General features: G+C 36.8%; 1 protein-coding gene across 4 annotated transcripts; it reads left to right on the forward strand.

Annotated features, from left to right (window-relative positions):
- Nucleotides 1-13,399: 13,399 nt before the first annotated feature.
- LOC107778429 (uncharacterized) lies at nucleotides 13,400-18,531 on the forward strand. 4 transcript variants are annotated; one of them, XM_016598683.2, is made up of 4 exons: nucleotides 13,400-13,617; nucleotides 15,670-15,868; nucleotides 16,462-16,903; nucleotides 18,298-18,530. In XM_016598683.2, exons 2-4 carry the CDS (start codon nucleotides 15,695-15,697, stop codon nucleotides 18,351-18,353), a joined length of 672 nt encoding a protein of 223 aa, XP_016454169.1. In that variant the 5' UTR covers nucleotides 13,400-13,617; nucleotides 15,670-15,694; the 3' UTR covers nucleotides 18,354-18,530. The 4 variants fall into 4 exon arrangements, with proteins under 4 accessions (XP_016454169.1, XP_016454168.1, XP_075086995.1 ...); XM_016598682.2 differs by having other exon boundaries at nucleotides 13,401-13,617; nucleotides 15,650-15,868; XM_075230894.1 differs by lacking the exon at nucleotides 13,400-13,617 and adding an exon at nucleotides 13,640-13,821 and having other exon boundaries at nucleotides 18,298-18,531.
- The last annotated feature ends 1,599 nt before the right edge of the window (nucleotides 18,532-20,130 follow it).

A 20,130-nucleotide genomic window follows, 5' to 3' on the forward strand; every position in this document is an offset into this window, starting at 1 on the left:
AAGCGCATGCCTTGGAGGTTAGCTAACCATTTCTTTTATAGCGGAGGAATTATGTACAGAAGAACTCTCGACTTGGGGTTGCTAAGATGCTTTAATTCCAAGGAAGCATCAAGGTTGCTCGAGGAGATACATGTTGGAACGTGCTGACCTCACATGAATGGGTTCGTTCTAGCCAAGAAGATATTAAGGGCAGGATATTTTTGGATGACCATGGAAACCGACTGCATCAAGTATGTACATAAGTGTCACAAGTGTTGGGTGCATGCTGATATGATACGAGTACCACCTAATGAACTCAATGTAACAAGTTCGCCCTGGCCTTTCTCTGCCTGGGGCATGGATGTCATTGGACCGATCGAGTCCGATGTCTCCAACGGGTACAGATGTATCTTGGTGGCCATTTATTACTTCATAAAATGGGTCGAGGTTGTGTCCTACAAAGCTGTGACAAAGAAGGTCGTAGCAGATTTTATCCGGGACCGTATTGTCTGCCAGTTCGGGGTGCCTAAATCAATCATTATCGACAATATCGCCAATCGTAACAGTGATCTGATGAAAGCCATGTGTGAAACATTCAAGATCAAACACCGGAACTCTACAACATATAGGCCATAAATGAACGGAGCTGTAGAAGCTACCAACAAGAACATTAAGAAGATACTAAGGAAGATGGTAGACGATTACAAGTAGTGGCACGAAAAGCTGTTGTTTGCTCTGCTCGAGTACCGCACCACAATCCGAACCTCAACTGGGGAAACTCCTTATTTGCTGGTCTACGGTACTGAAGCCTTTATACCCGCCGAGGTAGAAATTCCTTCTTTGAGAATCATACAGGAGGTCGAGCTTAGCGATGCAGAATAACCACAGAGTCTGTATGAATAATTGAATCTCATCGACGGTAAAAGGATGAACGCAGTGTGCCACGGTCAACTCTACCAGAACAGAATGGCCAGGGCTTTTAACAAGAAGGTTAGACCGAGGCAATTCATACCGGGGCAATTGTTGTTGAAGCGGATCTTCCCCTATAAGGACGAAGAAAAAGGAAAATTCTCGCTAAACTGGCAAGGTCCTTACATGGTTCACCGAGGAGCACTCATACTAGCAGATATTGAAGGAGAGATATGGACAAAACCTATCAATTTGGACGTCATCAAGAGATATTATGTTTGAGAATTGTATTTTAACTTTCTTTGATGTAACATAAACTATGCTTGACCTGATTCCCGTTTAAGAGGGGATATGTAGGCAGCCTTGTAGGTTCGGTCACATTATAATAAAATCTTCATTCCCCTCCATGGTCGGAAACGAGGGCAAGATTTTGAGTTTCATCAATCTCATTAAGTCAAGGATCGCCGAAAGAGTAACACTGGAAGTATATGTCAAAACTGGGGTGAAATTTTGAGGGAATCCTCAAAATTCCAAGATAAGGATGTCGCAATGTCTCAAAGCATGTCATGGCCTAAGATTCGACTAAATTATTTATTTTAGGCAAAATACATAGGTAGCCCCCTGAACTATACACCAAATCCCCGTTACACACTTTCTGAGAACGAAAATTATATTACACACCCAAACTTTTCAAAGTGTAACTAACATACACTACTTTTTTCTTACTCTGTTTTTCAGAATATATGTAATGTCAAGAACCAATAAGGTCATGACATGTGTTAATAAGTTTTTTTTAAAAAAATACCTAAATTTATAATTATACTCTTAGCATCTCCGTTATCTCTTTCTCTTTTGCAAATCACCAAAACAATGGTTGTCACCAAACATTAACAGGCACCCTACCCTTAATTTTTATCTTCTTCACTATATCAATAACTCTATTGTAACATATTCAACTGCTTTCATTTTCTTCCATAACCACCAAGCTTCATTAACTCTGCCATAACACCACCATGGCTTCCACTTCTACAATCACCATAACACCACTTCTACAATCACAATAACCCAATAATCCTTTTTAACAGTAAAAAGTATACAAAATCATTAAGAATTACAAGAAGATTGAAACATCAAGAGAACCCAGAAGTTGAAAATGACTAAAGAATGTTGTTCTGAGAAACCTTCTTGAACAAATTAAGGTTTTTCCATTTGGGTTATGGAAAAATATACTGGTAATTTGGGGGCAATTTGGATTTCCAAATAAAATCCGCAGAAGAAGCATCCCAGAGAGCTCAATTAAGATCCGATATATTTTCAAACTTAGGCATCAATGGAGAATGGTTTAACCCATTAACAGGATTGAAGTCAACTGAAGTGGCTCTAAGTGTTTAGGACCAGCCATGGCAGATTTGTGATTTTTTTAAACAAGGAAGAAGATGACCCAATTTATTTATTTTTAAAAACTAAAAAAAAATTAACATATAACCTCTCCGGTTCACGCGCTTCACTTGTTGGAAAATACACGCACTAGCCACGTGGTCAAAATGGTGTGTATTAGACACACTCCGAAAGGTTAAGTGTGTAAAATAATATTCGCCTGCAAAAAGTGTGTAATAGGGATTTGGTCCATAGTTTAGGGGGTAACTTATGTATTTTTCCTTTATTTTATGCATTATCCCTTAAACAACTTCATCTCTTACAAGTAATTTATCGCAAATGCATATTCTTAAAGAATCCATTTTTGTAACAGCCAAATGCTACCCAGGGTGACTCAAGCACAAAGCGTTAAGACATAAGCAAGGACGAGATAAGGAATCGAAAGCACGAACCAACCTTCCCCCGACTTACAATTTTTCTTTGGATGCAGGCATAGCAGATACAACATTACCAAATGTATCAACAAGGAATGTACAACAAAGATCGCTATCTTCACATAGATGGATGTTGTCAAGCCTAAATGAGTCAAGCTAAGAATTACTTTCCTTTCTCGCATTTACTTAAGGCTTAGCACTGCCTTCTCTACATAGGGATAAGCACTGCCCTCATTACCTTGCATGAGGCTAAGCAATGCCTTCATCATTGTATAAGGATAATCATTTCCTTTCTCTACATAGGGCTAAGCACTGCCCTCATAACATTGCATGAGGCTAAGCACTGCCTCCATCATTGTATAAGGCTAAGCACTGCCTTTCTCTGCACAGGGCTAAGCACTGCCCTCATTACATTGCATGAGGCTAAGCACTGCCTCCATCATTGCATGAGACTAAGCACTGCCTCCATAACTACATTGGGCTAAGCACTGCCCTCATTATATCACATGAGGCTAAGCACTGCCTCCATCATTGCATAAGGCTAAGCATTGCCTTCATTCGCATAGGGTTAAGCACTTCCCTCATTATCTGTATAGGTCTAAGCACTTCCCTCATTACTTGCATGAAGCTAAGCATTGCCTCCATCATTGCATAAGGCTAAATGCTGCATTTCTCTACATAGGGCTAAGCACTACCCTCATCACATCGCATGAGGCTGAGCACTGCCTCCATCATTGCACAAGGCTAAACGCTGCCTTTATCTGCATAGGACTAAGCACTGCCCTCATTACTTGCATGAGGCTAAGCACTTCCTCCGTCATTGAACATGGCTAAACATTTCCTTTCTCTGCATAGGGCTAAGCACTTCCCTTATTACTTACATGAGGCAAAGCACTACCTCCATTATTTCATAAAGCTAAGCATTGCCTTCATTCTCATAGGGCTAAGCACTGCCCTCATTATCCGCATAGGGCTAAGTATTGCCCTCATCTCACACAAGGCTAAGCACTGCCTTGTCTCGTTCTCGCATATGACTAAGGATTACATGATTCCTTTATCAAACGATCAACACGCCGCATCTTTGCATTTTATGGGCTAAAATATCGCCACATTGTCTGAAGGCATCATAGTCCGAAGGCATCATCCTCATAGCCAAAAGACACCATTCCATGGCCTAATGATCTCTCAAAACTGTATATCATTATTCAAAGGCGTTATAGTCTAGAGGCACCATCCTCATGGCTCGAGGACATCATTTCATAGCCTGCGAATTCTTCAACATATGCATTGTGGACCAGGACGTCATGGTCTAAAGACATGATCCTCATTGTCCGAAAGACAATTCTCATAGTCCAAAGGGAATTTGCATCATGTTTAAATTTCCGCAATAACTATATATATTCACGTGCATCGTGTTTTAAGTTTTGCAAGTAACTCGGAAGGTAACCATTCTACAAATAGGAGCAATTCTCGCTCTGATTCCGTTCAAAACGTTCACATCCCTTGATTATCCCCGAAGTAATCGATAACTAGCAATTGATTACTCTTTCTTCTGTAACTGCCCAAATGTATTGTCTCAGGCATCCACAACGTTCAACTTCGCCCTATTGCCATTCATAACCTTTACCTGAAATTATAAACTACTTAGGACACTACTCTATCCAGAAAAAATCATTCTTCAAAGCATGCAACCTTTTCTTAACAACTCCGTCGGTCTCGTCCGTGGTTGGATCCAGAACTACACGTGGCCTGATACCCGTAAAATCGGGGACACGTAGGCAACTCAAGACCCAGGGTTCGGCCCCCATATTTTAAGTACCTCATACCCCCATCCTCGTTCATTCGGACAAAATTGATCATCATTTTCTTTACCCGACAATTCTTTCATCATTTCCGGGTAAAGAGGGGCCAGCTGTTAATACTCAATTTTACCCTCATATTTTATAAAGTATTCTATATACTTTCAAAATATTATTTTGTATTATTACCCAATTTATAGAAGCCATGTAGGTGATTTCTGTAATTTTTAAAGCTTTTAAATTGGATTTCTTGTATTTTTCTAAATTGTCCAATATTCATTAATTACTCCTTCAAATTATTTTGAGTGATTTAATCATAAAAATTGAATATTTATACCCATATGCATAATTTATAATATTTTACTTCATTGTATATAATTATATTTGATTTTCTTTTATTATTATTTACATTATTTGCAATAATAGCCTATATTCTACAAATAATTGCATTTATTATATTATTTAGGTCAAAATAGTACTTTTTATATTTTTATAATTCTGAGTTACTATTTTTTAAGTGCTTGATTTTGTGAATAACATTTATTTATTATTTATTAGCCGTTTTAATAATTTATTTTTTGATTAATTGGTGAATTTTAAAATCTGGCTCAAGTGAAGGCCAATTTTGTTTTTGAGAAGGTAACATATTTGTATATTAATATATAGACTTTACTAAATTTGTGAAGTCACTCATAATTACAAAATGAGTGCCCAAAAAGGAAATTAAAACACTTATAATCCTTGTTCTTCTCACAAGGAATCTAGCACATAAAAAATGGATTCATGATCCTCCAAAAACTTTCCTTTAAACCAAAAATAGAAGAGAGCTAGACATTTCATCTTCGTCTTCTGGATGTTTCTGAATTTGTCTTCAAAATATCTCTGATGTCTCTCTTCCCAAATTGTCCACCATATGCACGCTGGGACAATTCTCCATCTCTCTTTATAACTAGAAAGGCATCCCCTCTTTATTCTAGCAAGCTAGAACATCAAGAATTCTTCCCGACATTGCCCATAAAATTCCCCTAAAACTGATAAAAATCCTCCATATTTGAACAGTGAATTTGCAATGCAAAAAGAGATGACTGATTGTCTCTGCCTCCTCTCCACATAAGTAACATCTAGAGCACGAGTGAAAACCTCTCTTAATTAGATTATCTTGTGTTAGAACCGCATCTTTTGCTAGTAACCATGTAAAGCAAGCAACCTTGTAAGGGATCTTTACTTTCTATATCATCTTCCATGGCCAACATCCAACCTGGTTATTAGACAGGTTGAATTCCTTATAAGCAGCTTAACAGAAAATTTCCCCTGCCTATTCACTTGCCATATGATGAGATCTTGATTAGAGTTGATTCCACTGAATAGCTCCAAAGTATTTTAAAACTCTACTACTCTATCAATCTTCCAATCATTTAGAAGTCTTCTGAAGGTAAGATTCCAACCTTGACTAGTCCATACCTCATCTAGCGTTGCTTGTTATTGTTGATTCAAAGTATATATATCTGGAAAAAGTAGCTTCAACGGACCTTGGCCTAGCCAATTGTCATCCCACAAGGAAATCTTCATACCATTTTCTACTTTGAATCTGGATTTCTTAATCACTTTTGGCCACAAATTCCTAATTGACTTCCACAAACTGACACCATATGGACTTCTCACTGGTTTGGTTGTCCATTTTCCTTCCACTCCATACTTTTCCCTAATGACCTCTCTTCATAGTGATTGCTCATCTGCCACAAACTTCCATAGACACTTCATCATCAAACTATGATTCTGGACTCTCAGGTTTTTTATTCCCAATCCCCCTGTCTTCTTGCTAGTAGTAAGAAAATTCCATTTAACCACATGAATCTTCTTCTTCTCACTATTGCCTTCCCATAAGAAATTTATTCTTAATGCATCAATTCTTTTCACTACATTGGTTAGAATTGGGAATAGATACGTCCTATAAGTAGGCATGGCATCAAGTACAGAGTTAATCAAGATTAGTCTACCCCCCATAGATAGATATTAATTCATCGAATTTGCTAGCTTCTTTTCACATTTCTCCGGCACACCATTCCAATTTTCTTTTGATTTGCTCTTGTCTCCCGATGGCATCCCCAAATATACAGTAGGTAATTCATCTACATTCCCACCAAGAATATCAACAAGACTTTGTAGCTCCATTACCTCATTGACTGGATAAATGAAGCTTTTGTGCCAATTTATGCGTAGCCCAGAAATGGCTTCAAAAAGAATGAAGATCACCCTTAATACTATCAGTTGTTCTCTATCAGCTTCATAAAATACCAAGGTGTCATCGGCATACTACAAGTGGGAAATCATCATGTTGCTAGTAGCCCTACAATTCACATTGAAGCCCTTTATCCAATTATTTGTCTGAGCTCTTTTCATCATATCATTCAATCCTTCCATGACAATAATGAATAGGAAAGGGGAAAGGGGATCCCCTTGTCTTAGACCCCTCTGAGAAGGAAATAAACTAGTCGGTGCTCCATTAATTAGTACTGAAAAGCTCACAGTAGAAATGCAGAATTTTATCCAGTTAATCCATCTTCCACCAAAGCCCATTTTCCTTAGGGTTTCTAGAAGAAAATTCCAGTTCAAATGATCATATGCTTTCTCTATATCCATCTTGAATAATATCCCAGGTTCCTTGCTTATTTTCCTTGTGTCAATGCATTCATTGGCAATTAGGACAACATCCATAATCTGTCTGCCTCTTATGAATGCCATCTGTTGAGAATCCATCAGTTTGTTGACCACCTTCTTGAGCCTCTCAGTCAATAACTTGGATATAATCTTGTAAATACTGCCTATCAAACTGATAGGCCTGAAGTCTCTCAGCTCTTTGGCCCCCACCTTCTTTGGAATCAAAGCCACAAAAGTAGCATTAAGGCTCCTTTCAAATATTCCTTGGTCATAGAAGTTTTGAACAGCAGCTATCACTTCCCTTTTAACCACTTTCCAGCAATTATTTGAGAATCCATCTGGGCCAGGTGCTTTGTCTCTAGCACATGCCTTTACACTTTTCCATATCTCTTGTTCTTCAAAGGGACTCTGTAGCATTAAGTTATCTTTCGGTGTAATCATATGACTGTTTATGATGGAACCTAGTGGCCTCCACTCCTCTTCTTCCGTGTAGAGGTTGTGGTAAAATCTGATAACCTCCCTCTTGATATCTTCTGGATTCTACAAATATTTTCCTTCTACTATCAACTGATCAATATTGTTATATCTCCTATGAGCATTAGTTGTTCTGTGGAAGAACTTAGTGTTCCTGTCTCCCTCTTTTAACCAGAGGGCCCTGGACCTCTGTCTCCATGCTACTTCTTCATTGTTTGCAATTGCCTCAAACTCCATGGACAAGGAGGTTTTTGTAGATATTTCCTCCTCTATCAAGCTCCTTTGGTCATGTAACTCTTCCAGCTCTGCAAGTTGGCTGATGATACTTGCTTTATGCAGTGCTAAGTTGCCTTGGAGAGTTTTGCTCCATTCTTTGAGCTTTGCCTTCAAGGCTTTAAGTTTGAAAACTAGAATGAAATCAGGCCTTCCTTCACAAGCAAAAGAGTTCCACCATTCTCGCACTCTATCTTTGAATCCTTCAGTCTGCAGCCACCAGTTTTCAAACTTAAAGTATGATTTGACTGGGTCCCAACTACCACATTGAAGCATCAGGGGTGAATGGTCTGAAGTAACTCTATGAAGCAATGATTATTTTATATTTCTAAAATCTTCATTCCAGTCAGCAGAAATCAAGAACCTATCCAGTCTAGCTGCTATTACATACATGTCGCCTTTTCTCCATGTGTATTCACCTCCTTATAGTTGGGTGTCTTCCACTTCCATATCTTCAATAAAATTAGAGAACTCAGTCATAACTCTTGTGAATCTGGAGCAATTCTTCTTCTCTGATGGGAACCTAACAGTATTGAAGACCCACATACCACCCAAGGCCCATTAAAGAGGCCCCTTGCACCTGTCAGCTCCCACCAAACTTCCTCCTTTTCTCTTCTGTCATTAGGAGCATACACGGCTGATAGATGCCATATGTACTCCTGAGTCTTACCTGAAAATTTACAAGTAATTGTATGTGCTCCCAAACATCAAACTTCCCCCTTCCATATTCTACCATCTCACATTATTACAAAACCCCCTATGGTCCCACTAGCTTCTAGTTGTGCAAATTTCACCCAATTATTACCCCTTAATTCTTTTACTATCTCCCTGATATCCCCTTCTATTTTAGATTCTTGGAAACAAAAGATCTCTGTCTTCCAACTAAGTATCATACTTTTAATCAATCTCCTTTTTCTAATACTATTAAGTCCCCTAACATTCCATAATATAATGTTCACTAACATTGGCTATGACTGATGTTGCATCCCCCTCTACTTCTGGCTTTATTGCTCTTGAAATTACTTCTAATATCCAGACTTTTCAGCTCTTTGAAACCCTTCTTCTTTGGAGTCTGTGTCACCTGTGTAACTTTTTTCCGTTTGTTTGCTTGCCTTATGTTATAAATTTTCATGAAAAGCTCCAGTGCTCCTGTTAAAATCCACCCCAAACTCTGCTCAATCTGATGATATTCTGATGAACCCAAATCGATGCCTCAAAATTCAGGTCTTCTTCTACCTCTAAGCTTTGATGGTTTAGAGGCACTACTTCTTCAATTGCCTAGTCCACAAACATATCAGATTCTTTTGATTGCATGTGCATGTTATTGTAATCTTTGAATCGTCTCCCTTCCCTTCGTGCTCAGCAATGATCGACATAGCATTTTCCCCATGGATAGATTCTTGTTGATTCTCCTTTTCTCCATCATTGTCCCTTTTTTCTTCATCTTCTTCTGTATTGTAGTTGATTTTGTTGTCACTGGGATCCACTGTGCAAGTGGTTATTTGATTTCCCACAGAAGGTTCAAAGTGTAGAACTGCAACCTCTTCATTAAAAGAATCTGGCCTCAGCTGTGTATTGGGCAATTTAAAAGCCTTTTCTTCAGATATAAATTGGGCCAAAAAATTTGGTCACAATTCCTTTAAATTACATTGTTGGGCAGCCTTTTTAGTTGTGAATAAAGATTCACGTGACTGGTCACGTGAGTCTTTAGGGATAGGCTGTACTTCTTTCGAACTCCCCACGTGCCCTGTCAGAACTGTATAACATTGAGTCTCTCCCCCTGGTCTCTGCTTGTCCTCTATTACCCGCTAGTTCGAGCGAATTTCTTCACCATTTGCACTGTTGTACGTTCTCACCGGAGCTTCACACCAGATCTAGATTTCGAAGACTACCCCTTCAAATTCTACCTTTACTACTTTTGGTACTGCGGATTCATCTCCTCTAACCTTTATTCTTGCCCATTTCAAGTGATTTCTTAGCTCCGTCTCCTTCTCAGTTTGAATCTAGCCACCGCAAAACTCCCCAACTTCTTTGAATACTTTTTGGGACCATAGATGTAACAGAAGCTCTACTAGCCTAATCCATGCATGGTTCATCGTCTTATTGCTTGGAACTGATCCCACCGTCGGAGTCCACCACTGAAGCTTAACTTTGTGTTTCTTCCAGTACCAGTCGCTACTCAAAACATGGTCAGCAATTAATTTTGAAGAGAATTCGAAGAGAAACCGATTCTGACCCATCTCATAAATATTGGTTCCATGTGCTTGTTTCCAAGAACTAGATGCCCATCTACAAATTTCCAATAGAGTTGCAATTTCGGAATTTTCTTCTGTTATGAACCCCACCAAGCACCTGCCTAGCATACCATTGTGTGTTAGATCACCAGAGATGTGAATAATGTCTCCTTCTGGTTGGACCGCCACTTCATTCATTTCTCTGCTTGCCCATTTATGATTTCTGACTGTGTTTGAGTAAAGAAGACCTTCCTCAATGATTTTGGGAGCATTAATGACATTCCTCCATACCCCACTATTAATGAATCTTTCAATTTTTGCTGCAATATCTAACCAACCCGGATTGAATGCTACTTCTGGAACAATAATTACTGACCTCTCATTGCCTTGGACCCTAATGATGGTTATATAACGACCATTTTTGTTGTAGTTCATCGCATAGAAGATTTCTGAGTATTGTTCCTTGGGTTTCCATCTTTTCACATAGTTTTCCTTCATCTTCGATGCTTCCTTTAATTTTTCACACAACCACACCATCGTCTTCCTGCTGAAAGTAGATCTTCGAATGAGATTCCGACCTCGTTCTGTCCATTCATACCATTCTTCAGCATTGGATGAGCATCTAACAATGTCATATGACTTGAAGCCCACTGCAAAATAGATGATGTTATCCTCCCTCATTGCAGTATTTGTATGGATGAGCAGAGGACTTTACAATGGGTGGACATTGGTTTTTAAGAAAGAAAAAGAGGATTCCGATGAGAAGGTACACCGAAAAATAGTAAAAGACATCGGAATTAGGATATTCTTGGACTGGAGGGCTCGGAACAACCTCGCGATGAGGCTATCTGAAGAAGAAAAAGTGAGATCTAGCCTAAAAATGGCTCACGCGACGGCGCGTGGAAGAGGAGTCACCGGAGCTGGGCCGCACGTGAAGGCGCGTGGGTGGTCGTACGCCGGAGATTCTAGCTGGGTTTTGGTCGCGATAGGTTTGTCTCTTGGATGGTAGTGGTACAATCGTAGGATTCATGAAAGAGAAATGCCTCGGGGTAAGTGCCTGAGAGAATCTTTACCACCTTTATTTTGTTCCTCCTTCTTGAATGCCTTACAGTAACTAAAGGCCAATTTTCGGACTGAAAACAGGCCCAAAACACCTAGCTCACTCCCTCACAGCCCAAACCAAATGACCCCTTAACTAACCCGGTCGGGACCCTTCTAAACAAGCCGCCTGTTTCCCTTTGATCTTGGTCGTTGATCTCAAATGATCAACGACCCATAATAAACCTACCCTTCTCCTTATATCCTCACAACCCAAACCCTAGACCTATTTTCTCCGCCCAGCTGTCTCTAAACTCTCTCGAACCTTCCTGTCTTCTTTGAAAAACCTGTAGCCGCCTCCCTCTTCAACCCCTCTCCAAATCCCGTTAACAATGGGATTCCCCTATTATTTGCTTACTATATTTGTGTTATCTCGCTACTGGTCACTCCTCTATGGTATTACTTAGGTACTTGCCTGATTTTAGCAAGTACTATGACAAAATCGGATCATGCCGACTTGAATCTATGGGATTTGGATGATGATTCCATCCATATATGCTTAACGAGAAACGATTTTGCACTTTTGGTTTGATTTACATTTGATTGGACCTGATTAGGGTTTGATTTACATTTGATTGGACCCGACTAGGGTTTGATATTTTCATCTCGTTCACCGATTCTGATTGCATGAGATCTTTTCTTTCCTTTTTTATTTTTAATTGATTGTTTTCCATGATTGGTTTATTCAAAACAAACGCTATATAACCCCACCCCTGATTTCCTCTTTAGAGGATCGAAATCATCCTTATTCCTTCACTTACTCACTTTATTATTCTGAAACTATTGGTTCTTGGCTGGCTGAAAGCCAAGGCCACCGGAATTGCTTTATCAACCTTTCCAGTACGAGCACTGCTCGGGGCATATCTGAAGCCCTTGTGAACTCTGACGCATTGGGTTTGGGGTCCTGTTGTTCTCTCTTTGCTACTGATAATTGAATTACTGCTGGAAATTGCTCTTCTTATTTACTTGTTCGTTAATTTGTAACTAGTAAGTACCTTTGACTCTCGCAATTTTTTTGTGTTCATGCTCTGTATATCTATGTCACTTAAGTTTTTGTGAACCAATATGCTACTGTGTTGTCTCTATTTGTAGTCATATTTACTTTGAAGTTATCATGTGGCCCTATACTTTTCTTAGCATCTGAACCTGCCTAAATTCTAAACTTTGATGTATGCACATTATATGTGTTCAACTTGAATGATCTCTGACTATATTAAGCCTATTTAGCCTTTGTGTTCGTGTATGTCTGAGTACTTATACTTGCTACTTGCCATGAGTCCATCTCCCTGCCTTGCTTTAGATTCTTGTGAGAAACTAGTTATGCCCAAAATGTGTTCGGATATATTGCTTCCTGTTAAGTAATTCATGTACAACTTGTCAACTTTCTTATAGTCAATCCATGATCATGTGATTTCTAAATGTCAATATTGCATGAATTTCTAAACACAACATGTTTTTTTGCTATTTGTAAACTCTAATGTGTGCTTCCTGACTTGTTCAATCATGTGTTCTTTAGTATTGCGTAAGACTTCTAGGGTAAATTTCAATATCTAACCTCTTCTTCTATATGTGGTCAACTGGTATAAGTCCTGATGCATGTTCTATTAATCTAGAGTTGATATATTTTCACATACCATGAGTTCTGGTATTGTTTCTGAACTTTTGTATTATTACTGATACTCAACATGTTAAGTTTCTCATATTCAACTGAGTGATTGCTTGTCAATTGTTGTAGACTATTCCCACTGCCTGTTTGTTATGCTGTTTGTGATCATATTTTGATTAGGCTCTCATGTTAAAGACCTTCATGTGAAAACTGCTACTCACTTGTTCCTGACAATACTGGAAAACGACCCTATCGCGACGGACCTTTTGGCAACAGTTATGAAACCGTTGCTATAGACATGATATTGCAATGATTATAACCGTTACAATAATATCCGGGGTGCTATCAATACACTTTGGTTATTAAACCATTGCAATTGTGTAGAGACCGTTGCCATAGGTTCTGTTTTATGCGACGGTTTTCATAACCGTCCCAATAGATTTATTTGGAAAAACGAATCTTGTGAAAAAATTTCTACTGGGACGGTTTTTAATTCCCTCCATATTTTCCCACCTCATTTTTTGCTAAACCCGCCAAAACCTCCTATTTTTTTTATTTTCTAATTTTCATAATACTCTAAACATAGCTTTTTCTTTTTTCTTTACCCAAACTCTAGAAACAAAATCAGAAGGCAGAACCCCATCCTTATAGCTTCCTCTCCAATTTTCTAGGATTTTCTCAACGACGCCCGTCTGTCTGCTCTGTCGGCTGCAAAATTATCATGTTCACACAGACCTAACTCACTAGTAGAACTATCAATCACAGAGCCCATCGTTGTAAGTGTTTGTACATATTTACTTTTATTTCTATAGTATAGAACCCTTCCGTATAGCAACTTTTATTTCTAATAAATATTTGGAGCCAAAGTTGCCTCTTTTGAGAGGGGTTTTCAATTTTTTGAGAGGATAGCCAAAAAACTTGATATGGAAGGGGTTTCAATTTTTGGATTTATTGCTGTTGGGTTCAATTTTTGGATTTTGGTATTATTTTTTTTGGCTATTATTTTCTATGTCAAGTTTTGATTTTGATGTTAGTAGGTATCATATATCAAAACATGCTCAATTAGGATGAACTGGTTTTTATTTCTCCTTTTAAAGTGTTTCTTTAAGACCTCAAAGGCTGGCTTAGATTTTATTAACGAGGTTCTTCTTTACGTTGTCCCTTGGCTTAGTTCTACTTAAATAGTCTTTTCTGTTTGAATAAATTGTGCCTTTAGTTCCAGATTAGCATGAGTAAACTGTAAGCTTCTCTCTGTTTGATTTGAAATTTCCTAAACTGTTTGACTAAAGTCATGTGAAAGAGAATATGAAGTATATTTTGTTTGAAAAACTGAAATAATGCTCGGTTGCATTTAGTTTATGTATATGAGTTCTAAATAAGAGTAGTAGCGAGACTGCTTCTTAGTTTCAAAAGTTTTTCATGTGTATAAAAAATTTATTGTAATTATTTGAGGTTAAAATTTAGTACATATTGTTTTGTGTTTTTGTAATATAGTGGCTGTACATTTCAGATCTTTGGCTCTATTCTGTATTCCATCTTGATATTTATAGTCAATAGTTGCATTTTAGTTCTTAGGCGGAAAGCAAGATGTGAAGACAATAAACATGAATAATCTGTTTTCTAAAAGGTGATGATCTTGTCTCAACACAAGAGAAGTCTTAAGCTAAGCTCAAACAACAGTAAAAAAAGACTTCAGTAAAGATGCAGAACTAAAATCAATGAAAGTTGTGTCCATATATATATATATGGGGTCAAATATTTGCAGATATCACTCTCTTATTTAAAAGAAAAAAAAGATGTACATATATTTTTATACAAGATCTTGAGAATCACAAATTTTCCCTTGTTAACATGACCAGTTATTAAAATAATGTATTCCTAAGGAGTTTATTATTTTCTTATTATTTATTAATTATATTTGAAGTTCGTTGGAGCCCCTGCATCAATTTTCAAATCTGTATAAACTATTTAAGAAGCTAAAGTTGGAATAGAGCAGAAACCTGTATTTTTTTTCCAAATGAAGACATAGGATATCACAAAAGATGCCTCTTTAATCTAGAAATTCAGTTTTTTATTTTATTTTGCAGATCTACCTTAACAAGCTTAAGAAATACTAGAAAATACCAATATATCTTCTTCCTCTTTTTCCTTTTTCTTTGGGAAAAAGGTATAAAGGAATCATCTTTCATAAGTTACAAAAATAGATCAATAAGAAGCAATAAAAGATTATCCTGTTTGTTAGAGTGATTTTCTGTTAATTGATAGAGGACATTTTAGAATGCTATTTAGTCTAAAATAGAGGTACATGTATTGTATTGTTGCATTCTGATTTTAGTTCAGGCTTTAGTGTAACATGGATAAGGCGGTTAGTGTTAGATTTTTTATGAAACTAAATATTTGAAAATTAGTTCAGGTTTCTATTTTTTTAAGTTTTGATCATCAAAAGTGTTCTGGAAAAGTTTTTTTTTTTCAATCAAACACCAAGGAAAAGATGTGTTCGAAATGGTTGAGACTCTTCTTTAAAATTATGAATCATCCAGCACCTTAAAGTTTCGTAACTACTGCATGTTAATTGATTTTCTAATATAATCACTAAATACTTGTTGTATTTATGAGCATGAGTTGAGTAGTATAATGTACTTATTAGGTGAATTAATGTGATCCCAATATGTTGTTCATTTGCAAAATATTATTGCAGGGAAATAACACGAACCAAACTGGTTGTTCAATTGCAAAATATTGTTGATCTTCTTCTATTTCTTATCTTAGTATTAATGTTAATTTTGGTGATTTGCTTGTGTAATATAGGCTTTCCATGGATATTGTAGATAAAAGTTGGATGAATCTCCTAAGATGGACGGATTTGAAACAATTCAAAATGCTTGGAGAAGGTATAAAAGTCAGTTGAAGAAAGATCACTATGAAGCCTATGAAAATGATGAACTTCGAATGGCAAAAAGGCCTAAAAATGTTCTAGAATCTGAATTTAAGGATCTCCTTAAATATTGGAACTCCGATAAGGCTCAAGTAAGATATAAACCATGGCCAGCTTTCTTGTCTTTAAAAACTAGTGCCTTATTTGCATTGTTGAACTGGTTGTCTCTATTTCAGCAAAGCAGGACTTATATGCTTTCCAGCTTTTGAAGGAGTCGTTGCCTATTTATTTCCAGATTTTCTATTTTGGCTCTTCAATTAAATAGATTTAATTGACTTATTTGTTTACAGAAAACATCCAAAAATAATACTGAAAATCGGAAAAAGTTGAGGTATCCGCATACGGCTGGCAAAATAAGTTTTGCTCTAATCCGCGAAGCTTGATATTTTCTCTTATTTCTCATTTTTTCTGAACTTGTTGACCTTGCTTGGGAAGATTCTTATGCCAAATTTCATGTAACTAGAAAAAGAAGAAGGAAACTTCCGATATTGTGACGAATAAGGACATCTTTGTGGCTACAAGAAAAAAGAAAATCTGATCGAGTATACAAGGACTCATATGAAGATACACTTCGTAAAATTGTACGAATTTTCTAATTTAAAGTTTGTTGAGATCATTTGCTTGTTCTTTATTGTTGGCTTAGTTTTATTTACCAGAACTTTGTTCTCTTTAATTTGATTTGTAGGCTGAAATGGAGAACATTCAATCAACTCATGAAACTGAAGAAGGCAGTCAATCAGTTGATGCATTTGCATCAGTCATGGGACCTGAGCATCCAAGTCGCTTAAGATTGTATGGACGTGGGGTTACCAAGACTGTCTTAAAAGGTAAAGTGAGAGATTTTGGACCCTCTTTAAATGCTACTAATGAGATGATGCAGCAAAAAATGGAGGAAATAGAAGTGAGAATGCAGCAAAAAATGCAAGAAAAATTCAATGCACAAAAGGATGCTATGAAACAAGAAATTACAATCAACGTTGTTGCACAACTTCAAAGTCTGAACCCAGAATTACGTCTTGATCCTAATATGTTAACATTTTATGCTCGTTCACCTGGAGAAGCTTCCTCTGAACAACAAGCTGCTATTCAACTCATAAATCGTCCATCTGCCGGTAGCAACAATCAAGGTCAGTGCAAATCCAAATATGTAAACATTACGCCTTGTATTTTTGCCGAACAATCTGTCTCTCTTGTTTTTCTTCTGAACTGATTAGGAAGTGGAGAAAGTGACATAAGTCTCTCGTTTTTTTTCTACTGGTTCTGTGACTTTCTACACAATGATTGACGACATTATTGAAACTGTTTGGTATTAGATTGGCTTTTTAAAATCTCAAAATGTTCATAGAAGTCTATCTCTGTAGAAACCTCTGCTATATAGAGTTGGAGACCAATATTTCAAGAAGATTCTAATTTTTTGAATCATTTAAAAGCTATAGCAAAGGTAAAAGGAATCAATTAATTACTTGTACTACCTCTATTTTAGCGAGAGCTATCACGTAACAATTTGAAGTTTTGTTTGTATATGAAGAAAGGATGGTTCTAAAGGTAGGATAGAATGAATTAACTGATCTCTCTAAAGGATTAGACTTTTATACGCAAAATGAGTTTGTATGCTTATTCTTTAGTTAGTAGCTATGACATCAAGGATGATTATTTAGCTAACCAGAAACCAATGAGTTAAGCGAGACTTTTTCTGGAAAAATTAAGCTACTAGATACACTAGATTTGTAAGTTGAATTGATACTACTTTGTTTGAAACGTCTAAATTTTCATTGCCTCCTAACTGAAATAACAACTTTGTTGCATCTATCTGCAATTGCCGGAAAAATATCTGTGATTTAGCCCATGGGATCAGCAAAAACAGAAGCTGACCTAGGGACTAGTACTGACTGAATTGCTTGTGTCTCTGTGTGTATGGTTTGATCAGTTGGATTACTTGAATATATTTGAAATTTTAAGGTTTTACAAAAAGTTCATTAAGTGTGCCTCCTATGCGCACAAAGCTCCTGGATATATTAGCTAAATCCAAGTAATGCACGTCATGACTATATTCTGAATTGAGAGTAGAAATAGAAGATACAAAACACTACATATTGAATATTTGATTGAAAAGGAGGGATGAGCCCTCATAAGCTCCATCATTCATCCTTGAGTGAATATGACTGATATCAAATTTTTTATCAACCTTTATTCGTCATAATTTTCAGATAGCACATATGTTCGGAACATCTATTAGACACTGCTTTGTTCCATTTTGAGATACAAATTATGATGGCAGAGAACATTTGTTCCCATTTTCACAACACTTTCTATATTCCTAAAGAAACAAGCAACTAGCTATCAAAATGATTTTTCTTCAATTGCTTTTAGTGGTTCTGGCTGAATGCGAACATTTAGAAGTTTGGTTTATTTGATTTTGATTTGCTATTTATTTTGGCTTCTTCATCTGCTCCTTATAATGATGTCATGCTAAGTTAACAAGTGCTTAAAAGGTAATAACTTTCTTAATCTTTTTTTGTAGGTGGAGAAAATGAAGAAAAGGAAGACGAAAGCGGTGAAGAAATAGACCTCACTTGAAAAGATTTTTAGATTTATACTGAAACTTTTGATTTAGTAGGAATCTTTTGGTATCAGATATTTTGAAACTTATGCCAACTATTGAAATGTAATATCTATGCACTTGAGTAAGAACACGTTTTGCTTTTATGGATATTAATTACTAGCTTTTTGGATGATTTGGATTATTAATGTTATGAATAGTTTTATTTTGTGATTTATATAAATTGTAGTGTATTGCTATTTATTATATACCTAAATGTTAATTTACAATTAAGGCTATACAATTATTTTAGTAGCCTACCGTTGCAATAAACCATAGAAACCGTTGCAATAGCTGTCGCATATTGACGTAATAGATTATGTAAACTGTCACAATAGGTATTGTAAACTGTTGTAATAGTTTTTTAAATCATCGCTACTCCATAAGAAATTGTAGCAATAGTAATAAAATCGTTACAGTAGCGTTAAAAACCCGTTGTAATATCTTAAAAAATTATTGAAATAGCTTATATAACCGTTGCATAATATCATATGGTAACACTTTTGAATCGTTGCAGTTGATTGAAATACTCGTTGCTTAAGAAAGAGGAATAACTGTTGCCATATCTAAATGTGTAGCAACAGTTTTGGCTACCGTTGCAACAACCGTTGCCGTGGAGCTATTGCCACACGACCAAATATGACGGAGCTAGTATCGTTGCCATACATCAATGGCAACGGTTTATATGTCTATGGCAACGGTTATTCAAGTGTTGCCATAAGCCCATTTTCCAGTAGTGTGATCATGACCCCTCTATACTTCTATGTTAAAACTCTTATGTCTAAAGTCCTTTAGGCTAAGTCTAGATCATGCTTTACTTTGAAACTCTTTTTGGAGTGGTTTGCTAGCTTATGATATTCAATCCTGTCACTTTGAACTTGTTTCTGGAAATATAGCATGAGCCTACCTTATGTATGCCTGCCAAGACTTCGTGTAATCCTGTCTTTGTGTCTTTGGTTTAGAAATATTGTTAGCTACAGCCTTAAAAACTATGTGTGTGGATTCTAAAGGCTGTTTAATTAACCTAGTATGTAGTTTGTCACTTGTATGGTTAAGTTTGGCATCCCATTGAGGAAGTAAGGCATTCGTTTAGGCCTGGTTTGTTGGGCCATATATGTTGTTGGACCTGGGCATTAGTTCAGGCATACTCTAATTATTTTTGTGATCCTGGGGATTTGGGCCTGCTGGTTGTGCGAAGAGTAAGGCTATTGAAGGCCTAGAACATCACTGAGTTATTTTGTATTGATCATGTAATTGTTCCAGTGGGCCTGTAAATTGTTTTCTTCTGTAACTTGTCATATTTGGGTTTGTCTTATTTCATTTAGACCTGTAATAATTTGTAATAACGAATAATGGAGAATTAGTGAAAGTGAAGGGTTGGGATACTTTATTTCTTGCATGAACGGGTAAAAAATATGCTTATAGGATTCTAAGTGTCTTATTTGCTTGCCATGTCCCATCTTTCAGGAGTTATCTGTCTAATATGTTATTAAACTCATTCCCTTAGAAAGCATGATTTAGGGCTTTCAACTTATTTAATGTCTTAATTTGCATTAAGAGCATGGCTATATGATCCGAAAATGGACTTGTTTATTGCTCGTTTAACTGCCTTATTTCTGCACCTAGATATCATGTCTATAGGATGTCAATACAATAATTGAAACTGCTCGCTTTGGTATATTTCCTTCAATTAAGTGACTTACATAGATATCTTGTCTATAGGATGTCAACCCAAGTAATCAAAAACCGCTCTTG

This window comes from Nicotiana tabacum, chromosome 15, assembly GCF_000715075.1.
Source record: "Nicotiana tabacum cultivar K326 chromosome 15, ASM71507v2, whole genome shotgun sequence".
Classification (NCBI taxonomy): domain Eukaryota; kingdom Viridiplantae; phylum Streptophyta; class Magnoliopsida; order Solanales; family Solanaceae; genus Nicotiana; species Nicotiana tabacum.

Excerpts from the sequence above, each read along its gene's own strand:
- LOC107778429 (XM_016598683.2), top strand. The coding sequence starts at position 15,695 with ATGGACGGATTTGAAACAATTCAAAATGCTTGGAGAAGGTATAAAAGT. Across the intron at positions 15,869-16,461 it reads GGAACTCCGATAAGGCTCAA|GCTGAAATGGAGAACATTCA; the intron begins GTAAGATATAAA and ends TTTGATTTGTAG. Across the intron at positions 16,904-18,297 it reads TGCCGGTAGCAACAATCAAG|GTGGAGAAAATGAAGAAAAG; the intron begins GTCAGTGCAAAT and ends CTTTTTTTGTAG.